We start from the raw sequence: 20345 nt of genomic DNA, 5'->3' as shown, positions 1-20345 counted from the left end.
TGAATGAGATCCATCTCAAAAAAACAACAAAAAAAAGGAGGCCAGAGGGATGGCAGAGGACTGTCCTCAGACCACATTCTTTCCAAAGGCAATGTGTGTGGACAGGGAAAGGCTTGGAGGCCTGACCCGGGGCAAGGCTCTGTACACAGCTGGGGCTGGGGCTCAGGACATGAGAGCTGATGAGGAGGAGGCGGTCACAGTCACACTCTCTGTGTGGCTTCTGGCGGTCCCTGCAGTGAGACGTTGTCTCAGATTCCCTGAGCATCTGTCCATACCAAGCACGTGCTGGTCATGTGGAGGTGACACACAGCTTTTGCCTCCTGGAAGCCACAGCCTTGCTGGGGACAGACCCACAGTGCCACATGTGCCATGATGGAAACAGAGACTGCGCTGCAGGAAGAGGGATCAGTCTTGGAGGGGTTGCAGGGCAGCGGTGTTTCAGGTGGAAAGGGGGACCTCAGCACTTGGGTCTGAATGCCATGAAGACCTTGGACTTGGTGCAAATGGCCAGAGATAAGAGCTCGATCTGAAATGTATCTTTTCCAAGCCACAGAGACATTGCGAGCTGACACCACAGCCATGTTGCCAGGAGGAGTCTGTCAATGTTTTGAGCATGTTTATGGAGCACTTGCTCTTGTAGAGCACTGCGACAGGTTCTGGGGACACAGAGACCAGTGAGTCACAGTCTCTGCCCTCGAGGAGCCCCAGAGAGCACAGGGAGAGGAATTCAGGCCAGCAGGGGCAGGGGCAGTCGGGCTGCCTATGGAAAGGCCTGTCCTGTGTGTTGAAGGACAGGTACTCCTCTCTGTGAAAGAAGAGTAGGGAGCTGTGTGGCAGAGGGCATGGGGTAGGAGGCGGAGGGAAGAGTTGGATGGGACGGCACACACGGCCCTGCCGTCTCCCATCCTGGGTTGCTGCTTGGTGCCTTGAGGCTGGTTCCTGGCTCATGGGATGGGTCTGGGCCCGTGGTGGGAGGTGAGCTTGCCTGTGCCCGCGCAGTGGGGTCCCAGAGGAGAGTTTCGCTGCCGTTCCTGCCACAGGAAGAGTCCCCCCCGTCCTCCTGGGTACCCTCTGACCACTCCCTTCTCTGATGGACCTGACTCCTTCACTTCCTCCCTGGGCCTGCACCCTTGCTACAGGGTTACTCCCCACTGTGTGTGGCTATACCGAAGCCTTTATTAATACCCCGACCAATACCAGTGTCTAAGTCAGCCTGGGCTGCCATCACAAAAGCCACAGACTGGCAGCTTCCACCACAGACATTGGTTTTCTTATGGTTCCAGAGGCTGGAAGTCCGAGGTCAGACATGCTGGCTTCTCCTGAGGACTCTGTGCCTGGCTTGTAGATGGCCACCTTCTTCCTGTGTCGTCCCATAGCCTTTCCTGATACATGCATGAGGGAAGAGCAAGGCTCCAACTCTCTGCTGTCCCTTCTTTGGGTGTGTGTGTGTGTTTGTGTGTGTGTGTGTGTGTGTGTTTGTGTGTGTGTGTGTGTGTGTGTCTGTGTGCACGCGCGCATGCGTGCATGCAACATGGCTGTTCACCTGGGTGTAGGTGGGCTGAAGCTGAAAAGGGCGTCAGCCTCTGCCGTCCCTTCTAATACAGCCTTGAGTCCCGCTGGATCAGGGCCCCACCCTTAGTGCCTCACAGGTACCCTTGTCAACAGGCCAGGACTTGCCATGTTAATTCCAACACCAGCATCCTATCTCTGTGAAACAGAATTCTCCCAAGGACCGCGTCCGAGTCCCGGTGGTCTAGACGGTGTCTGCGTGTGGCTCCCGGGCAGGTTCCCGCTGCAGCATGGCTGTGCCCGCTTAGTGGACCCAGCAGGGGAGGGAGCGTGGGCCACGCAGGGCGTCAGGTGCTTCCTGCGCTGCCTCACTCTATCCTGGGGCTTCCACGGCTTGCTCTGTACCAGCGTTTCCTCATCTGTAAAATGGAGACCCTCACAGGGTTTTAATGGGGTTAAGAATAAATTAAATTGAGTAATTCATGCGTCTTGGGCCAAGGCCAGAAGCAGTGAATGCCGGCTGCTCCAGCGGTCATCATGGTCGTCATGTTACCGCAGCCTTTCCTACCTCATGTGCTGGCATTTCTTCCCCAGCCTGGTTTCTTCCTCTGAGTCCCATTTCATTCCCATCTGCTGCTTGGGGACCTGTCCACCCACATGTCAAACTCCAGCTTGTCCCAGGCAGAGCTTGCCGCCTCTCCTCCGTCCCCATCCCTCCAGCCCCGCGGCTGCCTGGCTTAGTGCACTTCCCTCCCCCAACCCAGCCACCCACCGGGAAAGCTGGTGTCGCCAGGCCTGCGCCGTTGCCTTGTACCCTGTCCAGTCGGTCCTCCCCATCCTCCTCTCCCCGCCTCTTGGCGTCACCCTCTCCCTCCCATGTTCCCACTGGCTCCTCCCCTGGAGGCTTATTTGGTGACTCCCTGGGTGTCGCAGTCCGAGCTGGAGGAATCTCAGTCCACTCCCGTGCTAGGGGCTGAGTGGGCAGGATCTAGGGCTGTTCTTGGCACAGGGTGAAGTGCAGACGTGACCCTTGGTGACTGGTCCTGGCCCTTTCTGTTCAGCGTCTGTCCACCCTCCCTCTTCCCTGACTCAGTGCCCCAAGCATGGAGGGCTGTGAGCCCTCCTCGCCTGATACCCAATGCCCTCCGTCACTGGCCACACAGCCACCTCCTCTCCTCCTTAGCCCTTGTGTGAATACTGTGTCTGTGTCCCAGTGAAGGGACAGAATCCTCCCCAGAGGAGCCAGCGCTACCTCTGTCCTCCCTTAGCACTCCAAGTGGTTGTCCCCAGGTCCCCAGCTCTCTGCAGTGTGTCTGCCTAGGGGTCTCCCTGTGCACTGTGGCCCCTGGCCCTTGGGCAGGGGGTGGCATCTGGTGTGTGTCCTCAGCAGGGTGACGGGTGTGGAGTGAGCATGACAGTCCCCTTTGGTGTACCAAGGTAGACCTGGAAGTGCAGGTGCACAGGGAGCCTGGTCTGGGACATCCACCATAGGAAGGGCCGTCTGCCAGGGGTGCAGGAATTCCAGGGGCCGCTTCGGTGCTGCCGCTTCCATGGAATTTCCTGCTCTCCCACAGACCCTGCGTATTAAAAGAGGTCAGGTCCTGGGGTGGCTGGCCGAGGTAGCTCTCTTTTTTTGAGACAGAGCCTTGCTCTGTGACCCAGGCTGGAGTACAGTGGCGTGATCTTGGCTCACTGCAACCTCTGCCTCCTGGGTTCAAGCAATTCTCTGCTTCAGCCTTCTGAGTAGCTGGAACTACAGGTGCACACCACCACGCTTGACTAATTTTTGTGTTTTTAGTAGAGACAGGGTTTCACCATGTTGGCCAGGCTGGTCTCAAACTCCTGACCTTGTGATCCACCCGCCTGGGCCTCCTAAAGTGCTGGGATTACAGGTGTGAGCCACCACCACACTCGGCCACCAAGTAGCTCTCCTGAAGTGTGTGGAGAACTAATCTGAAGGTAGCAGGCACTCGCAAGGTGTGCACCCCGCGGTATCTCAGGCAGGGAAATGGATTCCCTCCTAACTTGCCCAGCGCCTAGGGATTGAGTCAGCTGACGTTTATTCAGTGTTGCTTCTTTCTGATTTCAATTCTGGGGCTCTCTCTTCTCCACCCAACACCTGGTTAGAATGAGCCAGAGATATCCTGAAGGCAGTGGGTTTTGCGGAAAGAAAAGAAAAAAGGAAACCCGTGAAAACGCTGGTGTGTTCTGTTCACCAGAGGCTTTTACATAAATAGCATACTCTGAAGAACGCACCTCCCTGCTGGCTACTGCAAACACAGTCACGAAGTCCAGTATTTTGCTAATGTGTAAAACGCCTTTTTTGAAATGGACAGCGAAGGTTGAAACTGTCTAGAGCTTGGGCTCAGGAGGCTGGAGACGCTTGTCTTGCTTCAGGGGCACCTGGGACAGGCCATGGACCGCACAGGGTTTCAGGGCTTGGCCCACTGCTCTCCGGCATGCCTTTGGGGAACCTCAAAACAGCACAGTGACCCGGCAGAGAAGTGTGGTCCAGGCCACTGGAGAAGGTGAACACTTAGCTGGTGCCCTCTCAGGAGATCGGCCGGCTTGGCGTCCTCCTCTCGGGAGGGCAACTCTCCCAAACAGCCTGTCTCTGGGGTACCCGCTGCTGGAAGGAGAGTTGGGCACAGAAGGGCAGCTGGCGCAGTCCTCTCAGCTGCTGGTGTGTTTTTCAGGGGTTTAGGGTGCCGGTTCTGGCTGACAGCTCCCACGGGCTCACAACTCCCTGCTCCCACAGGGAAACGTTTGCTTTCCCAGCACCCCGTGCCTGCCCACGGGCATTGCCGTTGATGGCTGCCTTCGTGTCCCAGGTGATGCCTGGCTCGGGATTCTGAAGTCTCAATCATGGAGGCAGAGCCCAGACTCGTGTTAAAATATGTTTGTATTCTTCCAGTTGACTTAACCTCCTTTGTGACCCACTTTGAATGGGACATGGCCAAATATCCTGCCAAGCAGCCGCTCGTGAGCGTGGTGGACACCATAGCCAAGGTGAGAGGAGGGGCTGCTGGGGGGGGACATCTGACCGGTGAGTCAGGCGGACAAGAGCCTGGGGTCTGAGCCTGGACAGGGTCCCCCGCCACAGCCTCAGCCAGCCCTGACTGGGTCTCTGGGTTTCTGAGGTGTGGCCTCCTTCCATGCACTGGTTAGGTTTGGAGTTTCAGGGCAGCCCTAGACAGGAAAGTGTCAGCCCTCTGACCTCCCCTTGAGGGCCCAGCACCCATTCACTTGCTGCTCTACTTTTTTTTTTTCCAAAGTTACTGATGGTGGCCAGGTGCAGTGGCTCACGCCTATAATCCCAGCACTTTGTGAGGCTGAGGCAGGTGGATCATGAGGTCGGGAGTTCGAGACCAGCCTGTCCAATATGGTGAAACCCATCTCTACTAAAAATACAAAAATTAGCCGGGCATGGTGGCACACGCCTGTAGTCCTAGCTACTCAGGAGGCTGAGGCAGGAGAATTGCTTGAACTTGGGAGGCGGAGGTTGCAGTGAGCCGAGATTGTGCCATTGCACTCCAGCGTGGGCAACAGAGTGAGACTCTGTCTCAAAAACAAAACAACAACAAACAACAATAACCACGAATAGTTACTGCCTTGAGACCTTGCACCAGCTACTTGCTGGGAGCTTCCCTAATTAGAGGCACTTGTGACAGTGGAGGGACAGGAAGTGTCCCGAGAGTCTGCTGTCCTGCCCAGCAATGGCCTCCACACCACTTGATAAAATAAACACCCTGTGACTCAAGTCCCAGGCGATGCTGTGGGCATCTGGAGCCTGGTGACTTCTCTGTATCATCACTGAGGGTGAGGGTGACGAGGACCGTGAGACAGAGGCTGATGATTTCTGATGGCCAGGCCCTCCCTTCTGCCACAAAACACTGAGCCCCTAACATGTCCTGTCTCTAGTTGGCCTTCATAGCTATGGGAGAGCGTTGGCCTGGGCCAGGAACAAAGGTGCCCTGTTCTGTGACTGTGGTCAAGGGTCAGAATGGAGCTGGGCCTCTGACCGATCCTCTGGCAGCTCCCGCAGGTTTCCTGGAAAGTAGGGTGGAACCAGAAAGCTTGGGCATCTGGGTGGCACTGCTTACGTCAAAGAGGCCCAGGCCCCTCCTGGGATGATTGGGCAGTGACTGGGGAAGGCCCTTCAAGGAGGGGCTGCTCAGAGCACCTGTGCCAGGCGTGCCTTTCAGAGGGTGCTGTGCACGCCCACCAAGGAACTGGAAGCACGTGGTGGCTCATGGGGCTGGCCCTTCCTTGCCCTGCCCTGTACCAGTTTGGGATTCTCTGAATCCCAGAGATACCAGACTCTGGGGAGGGCTCCCTGGAGCATATGGAGGGAGCAGAGGGGCTGTAGGGAGACCTGGCTTCTCCAGTCCAGGGCACCCCAAAAGCGCCTTTGGCAGGAAGGAAGGAGGGTACTGGTTTGGTGGCATTCCAGATGGCCAGAGAACTTGCTGGGCTCTCTTACTTTCCACCTCTTGCCTTATGGTGGACATCGCTTTCTTCTGAATGGAGAAGAGGAAGCTGAAGGGTTGAGTAAGAGCTCCAGAGCCCACCGTGGTTGGAGCATTAGGCCAGGCTGGAGATGCAGGTCTTGGTGACCAGAGCCCGCGGGCTGTGCTGTGTGCATGGAAGCCCTGGACTGGCCCCACTGCAGGGAACCGGCTCCTGGCAGCAGCAGGGCCCGAGGCTCCAGGGTGTGGGCTCCCACAGTCCTTTCTACACCAGGAACACAGTGTGACACCCCTGCCTCAGCCTTGTTCTGCCAATGAGAGGTCTCAATCCGCCAACTAGAGACATTTAGTCAAAGGAAACTCCTCTAGTATCTCACAATAATTCTGGGTCACTTTTCAGAGAGGTCTAGGAGCTTATATCAGGTTACGCAGCCAGCAAAAGTCAGAACTGGCATTTAAATGCGAGTTCTGCTGGTTCGAAAGCCCTCGTTCCTACCACTGTTCTGCTGATTCCCTAATACCGCTCAGCAAGTTTTTATTGGCTTGTGGTGAAATCAGAAACATAAAGACAGGAAGTAGTCTTTTTGCTTTTGTTTTTCAAAAAATATATAAATCATATTTTAAAAACCAGTACCTGTGGGTTGTACCTATGTCAGTTTCCTGGCTATGGCACTGCACTATGATTGTGTAACACGGAGCAGCATAGTTGTATAGGACAGTGTAGTTTAGAAATAGAGTTGTATAGTGCAGATGGTACTAATGTAGCAGTATAGTTGCATAATGCAGTATCTTCGTCTCATGCAGAATAGTGTAATATAGTCCTACGGTTGTACAATATAGTTGCATGGTACAGTATGTAGCTGTACAGTGCAGAATAGTTGTATAGTAAGACGTCGTCACTGTGGAAAACTGCACGAAGGGTGCTTCAGATCTGTGTACACTATTTTTGTAACATCCTGTGAATCTATAGTCATTTCAAAATTAAACATTTTTAAAAATTATAAAAAGATGAATTTTATTTAAAAAATTAAACATGGCAAAATGTAAAGATAAAAGCATTTAGATGCCCAGCTGGAGTGCAGTGGCACGATCTCAGCTCACTGCAGTCTCTGCCTCCCGGGTTCAAGTGATTCTCCTGCCTCAGCCTCCTGAGTAGCTGGGATTACAGGGGTCTGCCACCATGCCTGGCTAATTTTTGTGTTTTTAGTAGAGACAGGGTTTTACCATGTTGGCCAGGCTGGTCTCAAACTTCTGACCTCAGGTGATCTGCCCACCTCAACTTCCCAAAGTGCTGGGATTAGAGGCATGAGCCACTGCGCCTGACCTATCATTTTAATTTAATCATTTAATCATTTTAATTATCATATTTAATCTTTCTTTATTTTATCTTTAAAATTATTTTATGGTTTTATCTTTAAAATCATAAAATCATCAGAGCTGTGATCATCACCCCCATTCTCTGTATTCTCCCAAAAGATAACCAGTGTTTAAAAGTTTAAAATGGATTCTCTCATGTATAAATGTGTGTATTTCGATTAAAGCTGTTGGTTGACATTCTAGGGAGCACCCATTTTCTTCGTCTGCTGATTCTGGAGATTCTCCGACAGCAGCTGTGTGCTGGCCTGTAGCATTTGTTGCTGGCCGTGGTGTAAATGCTCCTGCTGTGGCTGGTTGCCCAAGCTGGTGGGGTGTTACGTGTGGGGCTGAGGGAGGGAATGGGAAGGAGCCTGGCACAGCTGGCTCTCAGCACAGGCATTATCCCTGCTGTGGGACAGATGGGGAACGTGAGCCAGTTGGCCAGAAAGCAGGACAGCGCAGCTTGAGCCCAGGCCTGTCTTATTTCTGTCTACCGTACCACCCTGCCCCTACCAACCCATTCAAGGGAGATCAGCACAGTCAAGCCAGGAGACATGGGCATCTGTGAGGGCCAGGCGATGTCAGGTCCCCCAGAAGCAAGGAGGGGGGTTGGCCTGAGCTGGCCTCCAGCAGAGCCTGAGAGGGTAAGTGTGGGTGTGGGATGCCTGACCATTAAGGATGGGCTTGGAATCAGGAAAGGGTGGGCTCATTGAGTCATCCTAGCAAGCAGTCACGGCTTGGCACCTGGGTGCCACACAGGGCCTCCCTGGAAGGGCCAAATGCCGGTAAACGGAAGCCATCCCGGCAAATGGGCAGGGCGGTTGTTTTTCTTGAGCGCTCCATGAGCTGTTGTGGCCATCTTGGAAAGTTCAGCCAAGTCCTTCAAGGCTCGAGGTCACTAGGAGCTTTTGCTTTCCCAAACAGCAACTGGCACAGATCGAGACGGACCTGAAGTCCCGAACAGCAGCTTATAACACTCTGAAGACGAACCTGGAGAACCTGGAGAAGAAATCCATGTGAGTATCTGCCAGCCTCCACGTCTGGCTAGGGCGGGTCCTGGCAGGGACTTGGCGCTTGCCTGTCCTGTCACCGGGCCACCTGGGACTCTGTGCCTGTGTATGACAGTGAGACAGACAGGTGGAGGTACCCTCACCTCTGCAAGAGCTGCGTGCTGGGAGAGGAGGAATGGGCCAGGCGAGGGCGATCTCACCCCGCGCATGTGCCTGGGGAAGAGGATGGGGCGATGCTGCTCGCCACCTGCATGCTTCCCTCTCCTGGCTCCTCCAGGGTGCCTGGGATGCTGCCCCCAGTCCTCCCCTGTGGAGGCTGCACAGAGGGCCCACTGGGGGTGACAGGACGCTGGGATGTCACAGAACAGCCCATTGCAAAAGGCAGGTGGTTATAGGGCTCTGTGGCCCAGAGCAGAGCAGCCTCAGGGACTCAGGTGCCTTCTCCACCTACCTGAAGGGCCACCGTGTGGGAGAGGGAGTGGGCTCAGCAGACAGAACAGCCACCAGGATGGTGGCAGTGCCAGAGAAAAGTATAAGCTCAGCAGGGACTGTTGGGAGGTAGTGAGTGTCCTGTTGTTGGTGTGTAAGAGAAGCCAGGTAGCTAGGCGCAGCAGCTCTGGCCTGTAATCTCAGCAGTTTGGGAGGCTGAGGTGGGTGGATCACCTGAACTCGAGAGTTTGAGACCAGCCTGGCCAAAATGGTGAAGCCCCGTCTCTACTAAAAATACAAAAAGTAACTGGATGTGGTGAAGGGCACCTGTAATACCAGCTATTGGGGAAGCTGAGGCATGAGAATCACTGGAACCCAGGAGACAGAGGTTGCAGTGAGCCAAGATCATCACTGCACTCCAGCCTGGGCAACAGAGAGACTCCGTCTCAAAAAAAAAAAACAAAAAAAACAAACACACACACACGCACACAGACTGGGTGAGCTCCTGCTGGGGAGGCTGCTCCTGAACAGGGTGGGGGTGTCATGGAGGAACAGCCCAGTCCCCCAGACTTTGGATCTGATGCTGGGGCGGTTCTCTGAGGACCCTGGTCAATTGCAGAGTTTTTAATTTGATGCCTACACTTGGACCCTAACTCCAGAGGAGGGAAGTGGACAGGGAGCCCAAACCAGCTGCCCTCCCTCTGACTGGCTCACCACTGTAAGCAAAGAGAATTCACCTGGGAGGTACCCGACTTCCACATTCTGCTTCTGAGGGTCACTGGGCCAGCTGTCTTCTTGTGAAAAAAGCAAATGGTACATAAATGGAAGGAAAGTTAGAAACCACAGATGAAGGACTCACTTCAGTAGAAACCCTTGCTGTTGGATGCCTGGCTTCATGTCAGAAGTAAGTGGGCATGAGCTACAGAGGATGGGACAGAGACTGGGCGCCAGGGCAGAGAGCCCTAAATGGGGATGGGTCATACGTCCGTCCTGGCTTGGAGCCCGCAGGCCACGGGGTCATCATCCCATGGTGGGTTGTTTGGGACTTGAGCAGACATCTGGTCCAGCCTCTTCACTCAGCTGGTGAGGTTCCTTCATCCATTGATCATTCATTGATTCACCGTGAGTTTGATTGACTGAGCGCATATGCCAAGTATAGGAGGGCGGCACGCGAAGAGGGATGAAAGTCTCTAACTCCTTCCTCTGCGCTCTCTTTTCTTCTTTGGTTGTACATGAACCAAGTATGCACCATGCCCTCAGGCCTGATGCTAGACCCTAAAGATACAGTTTAGAATACAATACAATTTCTGGACTTGCAGGGCTCACTGTTACTCATTCAACAAACACACATGGAAAGTCGGCTTTGTGATCCAGGTTCAGAGGTCAGCCAGGGAGAGAGGTGGGACAGTGTGAGGGTAGCGTGTTCGGTGCTAGCACAGGGAGGCTCATACGCATGGTACCCAGGGAGAAGGAACCTCCAGGCTTTATCCATGGCCACGAGGCTGTTCAGTGATGTTCAGGCAGGGGACAGCAAAGAAGGCACGTGGGCTCCCTGAGGAGGGTGTTTACCATTGCCTTTAAAGCTTTGGCAATGGCTCAACGCTCAAGAGCGATTTCCAGAGAAGCACTGTGGCCACATCATGGCCCCGTGTGGACGCGCCATGCGGCCTGGGTAGCTTGATCTTGGCCCATTTGCTGATCCGTCAGCTTTGATCCATGTACTAATAATACCATGCCCTCCACTCAGCCTGGGTCCACTGGGCATGTAGGAAGCTATTTCAGGTGAGTGTCCCCGGGCTGCTGGCCTGGGAGGCCTGTAAAGTGACACGGAGCTCTATCGAGATGGCTCATGCAGCTCTGAGAGCTGCCCATTGTGTCGACACTTGAGGAACTTTAGCTGCCTGCCACCCGAGGCCCCCCTCCCGCAGCAGCTGTGGCTGGCACCGGGGCAGTGCAGGTCACTGAGGTGTTGGATTCAGCAGCCTCTGGGCGATGGGTGATAGCACCTGATGCCCTGCCAGCCTCCCTGTCCCTAGAGGGGAGGAGGCAGCAGCTGTGGCCCCAGCACAGAGTCTGGGGCACTGGGCCCTGGGGTTGCGGGGAACAATCATTTCTGAGAATTGCTGTGTTCTCCTAGGCCCCAGCATCCCCAGCGCCCACCGCCCCTGAGAACTGCCTCTGGCCCCAGCACCTAGGCGTGGGTGTGTGTGGGGTCACCATGTCCCTTTCTGCTCACACCTTTCACGCCCTTTGTTCCACCTGCCTTTTAGGGGGAACCTCTTCACCCGGACGCTGAGCGATATTGTGAGCAAAGAGGACTTTGTGCTGGATTCTGAATATCTCGTCACGCTTCTGGTCATTGTCCCCAAGTGAGTGCTGCTGGGAGAATGGGTGTCTCGGCCTGTGCTGGCCATCACGGAAGGCAGCTAACTGCCCTGCCCAGTGGAGAGGAAGGTGGCCCGCTGGTGACTTGGGCGGTGTGGAGGAGGATGCTCCCTGCCCAGCCCCAGGTCCTGGGAAGCAGTCGCTCCTGCATGGGGCCCTGCTCACGGCTGTGTCAGCAGGAACAGTGGTTGGGTGATGGTGGTTGTGGCCGTGACAGGGAAGCAGCCATTTACTGAGTGCGTGCTATATACCCAATGCATGGTAGACATCATTTGATTTCATCCTCACCAAAGGCCTGGGAAGTCTGGTGATTCCCATTGTCCTGAGGCTGGAGAGGTCGCTTAGCTTGTCCAAGGTCACACGGAGCCCAGATTAGATGGTTATTAGTGAGCACCAACTGTAACCATAGCTCTTCACAAAGGGACTTCTGTGGGTACCCTGGGGAGGCTGGGCAGGGATTCCCCATGGGCACAGCAGGGCTTCCGGAGGTTAGGGCTCCCTCTGACCCCAGCCCTGCTCACCTTCAGGGCCTCAGGAAAAGGGGTGTGCAGCTTCCTGAGCACTTGAGACACCCAAGAGCCTTTTCAGCAAAAAATCACAGAACCGTTCTGTGTTCTTGCAGACCAAACTACTCACAATGGCAAAAAACCTACGAATCTCTCTCGGACATGGTGGTCCCTCGATCAACCAAGTAAGTGAGACCACAGCTTGGCCCCAGGGCCCCTGGGGGGCATGTGGGTGCTTCAGAGCAGCCAACCACCAAACATGCCCTGAGGGTACGACACCCCAAGCCCTCCACACCTGGGCCCTCTCCTGTCCCTTGGCCTGGAATTCTGTCAGGGTCACACACATTGTCACATGCTGGAGTCTTTCCTCTTCCAAAACTCCACTTCCCTGCCTCTGCCCTGGGAAGGCTGCTCTGGCACCGCCTGGCCTAGCGTCCTCTCTGTGCTGTTGCTCTCTGCTGCATTCTGGCTGCATCCTGGCTCAGCCTCATTTCTTCCCTGGTGGAGGGGGAAGGAAGCCCTGGCCTGAGTGGCTGCCCAGTAAACAGCCACAGCGGGAGGTGGGAGGGAAAGCAGACTCAGCATGTGTCCTGCAGAGGCCAGAGCAGGAGTGGCCAGTGGGCCCTGTTAGAGTGACAGGAGGAGAGCAGGTTACAACCTGTGTCCATCATGGGACACTGCCCGGTGAGGAAGCAAGGGTGTGGGCTCTGTGCCTCAGCGGGGAGGAAGGGGAGAGACAGCTGCAGAGGAGCAGAGGGGCGGAAATGGACACGACTCAGCACGCACGGTGTGAAGGGAACTGCAGGGATGGGCCACGGGGAGGAAGGCCACGCTCAGGATGGTGGTGGCTCAGGGTGGAGTGAGTGGGACAGGGGGACGTGAGCTTTCACCTCCTGGAACTTTGGTTTTTGGGTAGCTGATCCAAAGGTCCGTGTTTTCCTTTTTTTTGAGATGGAGTCTTGCTCTGTTGCCCAGGGCGGAGTGCAGTGGTGTGATCTCAGCTTACTGCAGCCTCCGCCTCCCGGGTTTATTTTTATTTATTTATTTATTTTGTTTCCATGATCAAATCAGTGGTATGGCAGCCTCCTGGGTTTAAGCAATTCTCCTACCCCAGCCTCCCGAGTAGCTGGGATTACAGGCATGCACCACCATGGTCGGCTAATTTTTGTATTTTGGTAGAGATGGGGTTTTACCATGTTGGCCAGGCTGGTCTCAAACTCCTGACCTCAGGTGATCCGCCTGCCTCAGCCTCCCAAAGTGCTGGGATTACAGGTGTGAGCCACCGCACCCAGCCTGGTGCTTGTTTTCCTCTATACCTTTTTGTATGGCTGAGATGGTTTGTAATTTGAAGAGATTTTAGAACGTGCGTCAGGCAGCCAGCCTGTTCATCTGACTCCCCCCGCACACAACTCCTGCTGTAAGGTCTCTGCCCTGGGGCCCCTGCTGCGGAGGGGCTCTCCCAGGGCTATGAGATGGCAATCAGGATCTAAATTGAAGGGTGCAAGGAACAGGACAGTCACAGCCCGAGGTCACAGGGGAGGCAGGGAAGAGGAGCAAGACTCCAGAGCAGAGGAGCCGGCCCTGGAAGCTGGCAGAAGCAGTCATTGCTCTTAAATGCCAAGTACCGGGATCCTTGCCAGGACCGGCTGCCTTGGTACATGGCCTGGCCTCCCAGACCAGAGCCTCAGGCCCTTCGTTGTCACAGGGCACCTGAGAGCCTGCATAGATAACTCTGGAAATACCTGGAGCCTGGGGGCAGCCCCGATGGACGCGGTCTGGAAGCATGACCCCGCGAGACCCTGCCTGGGCCTGAGGGCTCCCACTTCCAGTCTTCTGGCCAACAGAACTCAAGAGAGCTTAGACCCCTGGTCCCAAGAATTCCCAAGCTGCTAGAGGCAGTGGCCCCAGTGGTCCTATGTTGAGATGTGCTTGGGAAGCTGTGTCCCATTAGGACTTGGTGACATTGGAAGTGAAATGGACCTTGTAAGATGGTTTCCACCACCCTGCTTCACTATAACCACAGCACATCAGAGCCAGGGACACCCCGTGCCAGCTGCAGTGACAGAGCCCCAGGAGGGCTTGGTTGCTCAGGCATTTGATGAGTGGGAGCTGAAGCCCAGGCCTCTGCTTTCCCTGGACCCAAGGCCTCCTGAGGCCTTAGCCCGGAGGAGTGTGGAAGGGACAGGAGGGAAGGGCAGCCAGCCAGGGGTTAGGAAATCACAGGGCATGCCCTGGGTTCCCCAGCCGTCAGCTGCTGCCAGGGGCCCCAAATACACAGGCCACCAGGCCCGGGGGCCCCTGAGCCCCACTCCCACACAGGGCCAGGCAGAGTCCAGCCAGCAGATGCTTCTCTCCAACAGACTCATTACTGAGGACAAGGAGGGCGGCCTTTTCACTGTGACTCTGTTTCGAAAAGTGATTGAAGATTTCAAAAGCAAAGCCAGAGAAAACAAGTAAGGGCTCTCCAGGTTTGCTCCATCTCCCGCCGCGGGGGCCGGGGTTTCTCTGCCCCTCTGGAAAGCGTCTGAGTGAAAGCCCATGGTTTGCTTGCTTTAAGGTTCACTGTTCGTGAATTTTACTATGATGAGAAAGAAATTAAAAGGGAAAGGGAGGAGATGGCCCGATTGCTGTCTGATAAGAAGCAACAGTATGTGAGTATGTGATTGAGCAGCGCCTCCCCCGCAGTGGCCTGGGGATAGAAGAGTCCTCCCAAGTCCCCAGCTCTCCCTCTCACTGTCCCCAGTCCCTTTGGCTCACACTGTGGGGACCCACCATCTGTTCTCATGGGACACCTGAGGGGGGCCTGGAGGGGAGGGGCAGTGCTAGCACAAAGGAGCCCAGGCGGTGGAGCTGGGGTGGGAGCTGGGGTCCACCTGAGCCGCATGTTCCGCATATGTTCTCACCGTCCCGAGCACTGCCCTGCCAGGAAAGGGTTGCTGGCTCCATAGTATGGATGAGAAACTGAGGATCTGAGAGGCAACTGGCTAGAGGACCCTGCCCAGCCTTCCTGGGACTGAGCAAGGCACGGAGGCTCCAAGCCGGTGCATCTGTGCGCAGGGTGGGCAGCCCTGGGCCTTGGAGATTGCAACGTGAGGTTTCCAGGGCGCCGCTGGCCCCTGTATTTACTTCCCGTGTTCTTAGCACGTTGTGGGTGCTTATCTGGAGACTTCCGACCACAGCCACTGAAAAACCCTTCATGTAGGAGGACAGCTTAGCTCTTCCAGGGAGCAAAACCAGATGCTTGATTTGAAATGTGAGCAGGAGAGCCTTGGGAGGGTCACTCCACGGCCCTGTGAAGAGGGCGCCTTCCACGCTCAGGTCCTCCTGCTGCCGTGCTGGGCTAAGCCAGGCAACTTGGAAGGAGCCTGTCTGGGTGGGATGTTTTCAGGCCCTTTCTTTCCCACGCCCACCAGGGAGGGTTCCGTGGAGCACCTTCCAAGCCAGCCTCCAGAGACGGGGCGGGAGGAGGGGGAAAGTTGCTTGAGCACAGCACTGTGAGGACCTCCGTGGGAAGGAGCACTGGCTGCGGCAGGCTGGGAGTGCTCCCGATGCCTGCCTAACCAAATGTGGGCTCCGGGCTCCTGGGGACTTGGCCTGTCAGCGACCTTCTCGCGCAGGGACTGCAGATAAGCAGCCACCCCTTATGAGCGAGCCCAGCCATGGAGCCCCCACAGTGGGGTTCTTGGACCCCCCTTAGGAAGGAGACAACAGCTGATAATATAAAAGTTCATATAGGGGTTTTTCACCCCTGCCCTTGAAACAGAAGCACAGGATGCTCACACGTGTGTGTGTGTGTGTGCGTGCGTGTGTGTGCGTGTGTGTGCATGCGTGTGTCTGTGCACATGCATGTGTGTGGACATGTGTGTGCATAGCAAGTGAGACACGCCTCAGAACCAGAGGCTGCTGGGCTGTGGCTGAGCCTGTGGGAAGGATGTCCCTTCTTGAGGATGAGGGGTCAAGCTGGAGCTGGGGACCTTTGGGTGCTCCTGTTCTCAGGGCCCACAGACCCAGATACCAGGCAGGAGAGATTTTCCCCAATGAAAGCTGAGCTCCACAGTGTTTTCTTCCTTAGCCTCAGCTCACCTGAAACCCTCATTACCTGGGTGTGCCCGGGCTGTTCTCTCTAGCTGGGCTTTTTCCCAGCTCACTTGAGACCTGGCCCCGCCCCCCTGCACAGTCTATCTGGACGCGGCTAGACCATGGCAACCTCCACGATGGGAGGCCCTGCTGGGTGGGGGACAGGTGGTGAAGTAGGGCGTTTGGCACCCACCTGGGCACTGGCCCAGGCCTGGCAGCCCCCTGGGGAACAGGGTGACACACAGCCTGCCACCTGCCATGTGGGGCTCAGGTTGCCAGCTGGCGTTATTTTCCATGGCGTAGCCTTCACCCACACTGCCCTGGGGGCCCTGCCAGGGTCTTTCTGTGGGTGGGAGGTGGAGGCACTCTCAGCTTGGGTCAGCCCCCCTCTGGCCTATCTGGAAGTTCATGACCAAGAGTCTTGCATCATTTTTGCCACTTGTCAACCAGAGGGACAGTCCAGGCCCTGGGTTTGAGTGTGCTTTGAGAGCAGAGTGGGATTTCCCAGTGTTTCCCACCTGTTTGCAGAGACAGAATGGGAATGGGTGAGTGTCTTAACTGCACGCCCGACTCATCTCTTGCACTCTGTGCACCAAGGTGCCCCCCAAAATGCCAGCAGGGCATCTGTGGTTCGGTATGGTGGAGACTCCTTGACAGAGGGCAGACAGCGTTTCCACTGATGCCTCCCGGTCCCATCCTGGTCAGCCGGCGACGGGGGTCCTGACCGAGCCCAAGCACAGGGACCGACCCCTCTGCCAGAGATTGGCTCTGTGCTTGGAATCCGAAACTCAAAGACGTTAACGCTGCCCTTCCCTCTGCCTTTGCCACTCTGGGAGCCCGGTGGGCACCTGCCACATCTCTAGTCCAGCCAGGAGTGAGTCCCTAGGGTGGGCCTGAATTCTGAGCTTGCTCTCGCGTGCCTTTCAGGTGATGAGAATGATTTATTTGTTTGTGATGCATGTTTTGCTGAAAGATTAATAAATGATTTCTGTGCCTTTAGCAAACTTCCTGTGTTGCTCTTAAAAAGGGATCATCTACCTTCCCGGACCACAAGGTTAAGGTAACCCCGCTAGGTAACCCCGATAGGCCCGCTGCGGGGCAGAGCGACAGAGAGAGAGAGAGTGAGGGCGAGGGTGAGGTAAGCAACGCCCCGGGAAGCCGGGGGTCCCTGGCTCGCGCCTCCTCGCCAGCTCAGGCACCTTCTGAGAAGATGAATCTTTGCATTTTCTGTTCTCTCACATGGCTTTTGAGGTCTTAAATTTGAGGAGCCCAGAATCATGCCTTCCTCCTAATCTGCAGGGCCTCTTTGGAGCTGCCTCTGCCAGCAGTGAAGGGTGCTTGTCTGCCAGGGTGCCTCTCCCTGGGCCCCTGGCTGGAGGTGGCTGGAGCTGGGACGGGCAGGACCTGGTGGTGGTGGACAGCTCAGCTCTCCTCCCTCGGCTGCCCTGGCTGGACTCACCCCTGACCTTTGTGGGCAGTTGCAGTGTCAGGCAGGAGCTCAGAGCTCTTGCTCCTAGACTCTGAGCTCCCGGGAGGACCTGCCACATCAGCATCAGTGGCCGCTGATGTAGCCGTGTGATGTGGGGCTGTGAGGTGCCCCTGGAGGCAGCTGCTGTGGATGGTCCCAGGAGCCTGGGGGCAGAGTCTTCAGGAATGTGGGCTCCCTGGCTGCGCAGTGTCAGGCAGAAGCCCCTGGCCGCATGCTGAACGTCCCGAGGTCAGGGGCTGCCCGGCTTCCTGTGCTGTGGTCTGTGGTGGCCCCGTGCATGCGCCGGTGGCTGGCTCGCTGAGCTTCCCCGGCCCCAGGCTCCCTGGACCTCAAGGTCCTGAGCCTGACCCAGGGCTGGTCCGCCCGACTCTCTGCTTCTGCCTGCTCCTGGGCACTTCTTCTCGGCCCAGGGGGCACTCTGTTAAAACCCAAGTTCTTTGTTGACTGCGTTGGGCGGGGTGGCCAAGAGGTCTCACCTGTCTCTTCCGTCTCTGCAGGGCCCCCTGCTGCGCTGGCTCAAGGTGAACTTCAGCGAAGCCTTCATTGCCTGGATCCACATCAAGGCCCTGAGAGTGTTTGTGGAGTCTGTGCTCAGGTGCGTGGCAGCAATGCCCTGGAAGGGGCTGTCCCGAGGGTGGGCAGGGCCTGGGGGAGCTATCGGTGCACCCCAGCTCCTGCCTTCTCTCCACCCTCCCACCCTCTTCTTTCTGTGCCTGTGGCTTTTGGCAGCATGCTAAATTCCGAGTCAAATACACTCTCCCCTCAGCCCTGCGTCCCCTGCTGTCTGGTCCCTCCATTGCTGCCACACTGGGGGCAAGTGTCATCCGGGTTCTCCCTGGCCGCCCCACTGGCATAACCTTGTGGCCCCTCTGGCTGGCTTCTATCCCCACCCTCGTGAAGCCTGCAGGGGCCCAATGGCTCCCGGAAAGGGTTTTTGGGCTGCCTCTGTCCTCAGCCTGGAAAGCCCACCCGTCAAGGCAGCCCAGAGAGAAAACCAAACCAACAACAACAAAGCTAATGTTGCCTAATATATGGAGACAGTTTTGCTTTTGATGCCCAGGCTAGAGTGCAATGCACGATCTCAGCTCACTGCAACCTCCGCCTTTCAGGTGCAAGTGATTCTCCTGCCTCAGCCTCCCGAGTAGATGTGATTACAGGCATGTGCCACCACGCTTGGCTAATTTTGTATTTTTAGTAGAGACAGGGTTTCTCCATGTTGGTCAGGCTGGTCTCGAACTCCTGACCTCAGGTGATCCACCCCCACCCTCAGCCTCCCAAAGTGCTGGGATTACAGGCATGAGCCACCACACCTGGCCTATTTTTGTTTTGTTTTTTTTTAATATTAGGCAGGCCGGGCACAGTGACTCACCCCTATAATCCCAGCACTTTGGGAGGCCAAGGTCAGGAGTTCAAGACCAGCCTGGCCAGCATGGTGAAACCCTGTCTCTATTAAAAGTACAAAAATTAGCTGGTGTGGTGGTACAGGCCTGTAGTACCCGCTACTTGGGAGGCTGAGGTGGGAGGATCACTTGAGCTTAGGAGGCAGAGTTTGCAGTAAGCCAAGATCGCACCATTGCACTCTAGCCTGGGCAACAAGAGTGAAACTCCGGCTCAAAAAACAAAAAAAAATTGCTTCACTGTGGGAAATCTGGCAACTCTAGGTAAGCAAAGTGAATAAAAACTCCTGTAATCTTACCACCAGGAGAGAACACTGCCAAAGTCCAAGTCGGTGTCCCTCTAGGTGTAGGGTTTGTTGGTTTTTTTATGTATAGATGCACATAATTCTTACAGATTTTTATGAAAGTGGAATCAGCCAGGAAATGCCTTTGCAGCTCGCTTTGCTGCCCTGCGCGGCTGCCTCCCATGTTACTGAGGGTTGTGCATTGCCTGCTGCTCTGACCTGTAGCCTCCTGGGCTCCTCCGGCCCCAGGACCCTCTGTCTGACCTCCCGGACCCCTTCCTCGCCTGCACTGAAGAGCTCCTCACCCTTCCTTGCTGTCCCCCTGGCTGATGTCCCCTACTCTCCCTCGTTTTCCTGCCCATGTTTCCTGGTCTCCAGGACCTGCCATAGGCCTTACCTGGGTATCTGTCTCATCTCACCTCCCGCACGCCTTCCTCTGCTTCCCTGTTTCTGCCAGTGGCCTCCTCATCTTTCCCCTCATCAGACCCCAAACTTCAGGGTCAGTTTGGAGTTCCCTGCCGCTGCACCCAAAAGGCCTGGTCCACTCCTGCCTCTGCACTCTTCCACTGGTCCGGCCCCACAAGCCTGGCTGTTGCCATAAGCCTCCTCTTTGTTCTTGGCATGTGGCAGGGCATTAAGAATGGGGGGGACCAGTAGCCACTCCTAGGGTCTTATTTTTTTGAGAAGGACTCTTGCTCTGTCCTCCAGGCTGGAATGCAGTGGCATAATCTTGGCTCACTGCAACCTCTGCCTCCCGGGTTCAAGCAATTCTTCTGCCTCAGCCTCCCCTAGTAGCTGGGATTACAGGCGTGCACCACCACACCTGGCTAATTTTTGCATTTTTAGTAGCAACAGTGTTTCACCACGGTGGCCAGGCTGGTCTCAAACTCCTAACCTCAGGTGATCCAGCCTGCCTTGGCCCCACAAAGTGCTGGGATAACAGGGGTGAGCCACTGTGCTTGGCATGGGGCTCTGTTCTGGGCAGAATGGAGAAGGCGTTATTAGCAGCAAGGGTGCCAGAGATGGGACAGGGCTGAGAAGGGTCGGAAGAGCCCAGAGGCTGAGGAAGGTCAGGGGTTAGAGAGCGTGTCTGTTAGGGACCTAGGAGCACGACAGAGGCAGGCCTCTCCCTCAAGCCAGGCTGCTGAGGGAGGAGCGCTTTAAGCTTTAAGGACTAAGGACAGGTCCTCCTTCTGGGTGACAGATAACCTCCAGGGCAACTTGGTAATGACACTGGTGGGACCACGAGGTGCAAGACAACAAAGCAGGGCAGGAAAGGGGAGCATCTGCAACCAGGCAGCAGAGTGAGGCCTAGAACCCCATCTCTTAGCATGCCTGGGGCTTGGGGCCTGGGACTGGCTACCATCTGCCATCTGGGAAAGCATTCTGGTCATCTCCCAGGGAAGGTGGAACTATTTGGTGACGCCAAGGGTG

The 20345-nt window shown here is 55.9% G+C and overlaps 1 protein-coding gene across 6 annotated transcripts in view; it reads left to right on the top strand.

Moving 5' to 3' along the window:
* Positions 1–20345, top strand: part of ATP6V1C2 (ATPase H+ transporting V1 subunit C2) — a 58306-nt gene that overhangs the window by 34853 nt on the left and 3108 nt on the right. For 3 of the 6 annotated variants that reach the window (XM_032294131.1, XM_032294130.1, XM_032294134.1), the window contains 8 exons: positions 4424–4518; positions 8259–8350; positions 11044–11142; positions 11781–11849; positions 14025–14117; positions 14222–14315; positions 16742–16879; positions 17728–17825. In XM_032294131.1, coding sequence (XP_032150022.1) covers positions 4424–4518; positions 8259–8350; positions 11044–11142; positions 11781–11849; positions 14025–14117; positions 14222–14315; positions 16742–16879; positions 17728–17825 — 778 coding nt within the window. Of the gene's footprint in view, positions 1–4423; positions 4519–8258; positions 8351–11043; positions 11143–11780; positions 11850–14024; positions 14118–14221; positions 14316–16741; positions 17459–17727; positions 17826–20345 lie in introns of those variants that run through there. The other 3 variants (XM_032294133.1, XM_032294132.1, XR_004273716.1) reach the window with 2 other exon arrangements.

Source organism: Sapajus apella, unplaced genomic scaffold (assembly GCF_009761245.1).
Source record: "Sapajus apella isolate SASKATOON/1434 unplaced genomic scaffold, GSC_monkey_1.0 scaffold31, whole genome shotgun sequence".
Taxonomy (NCBI): Eukaryota; Metazoa; Chordata; class Mammalia; order Primates; family Cebidae; genus Sapajus; species Sapajus apella.
This window is presented reverse-complemented; position numbering and strand designations above follow the sequence as displayed.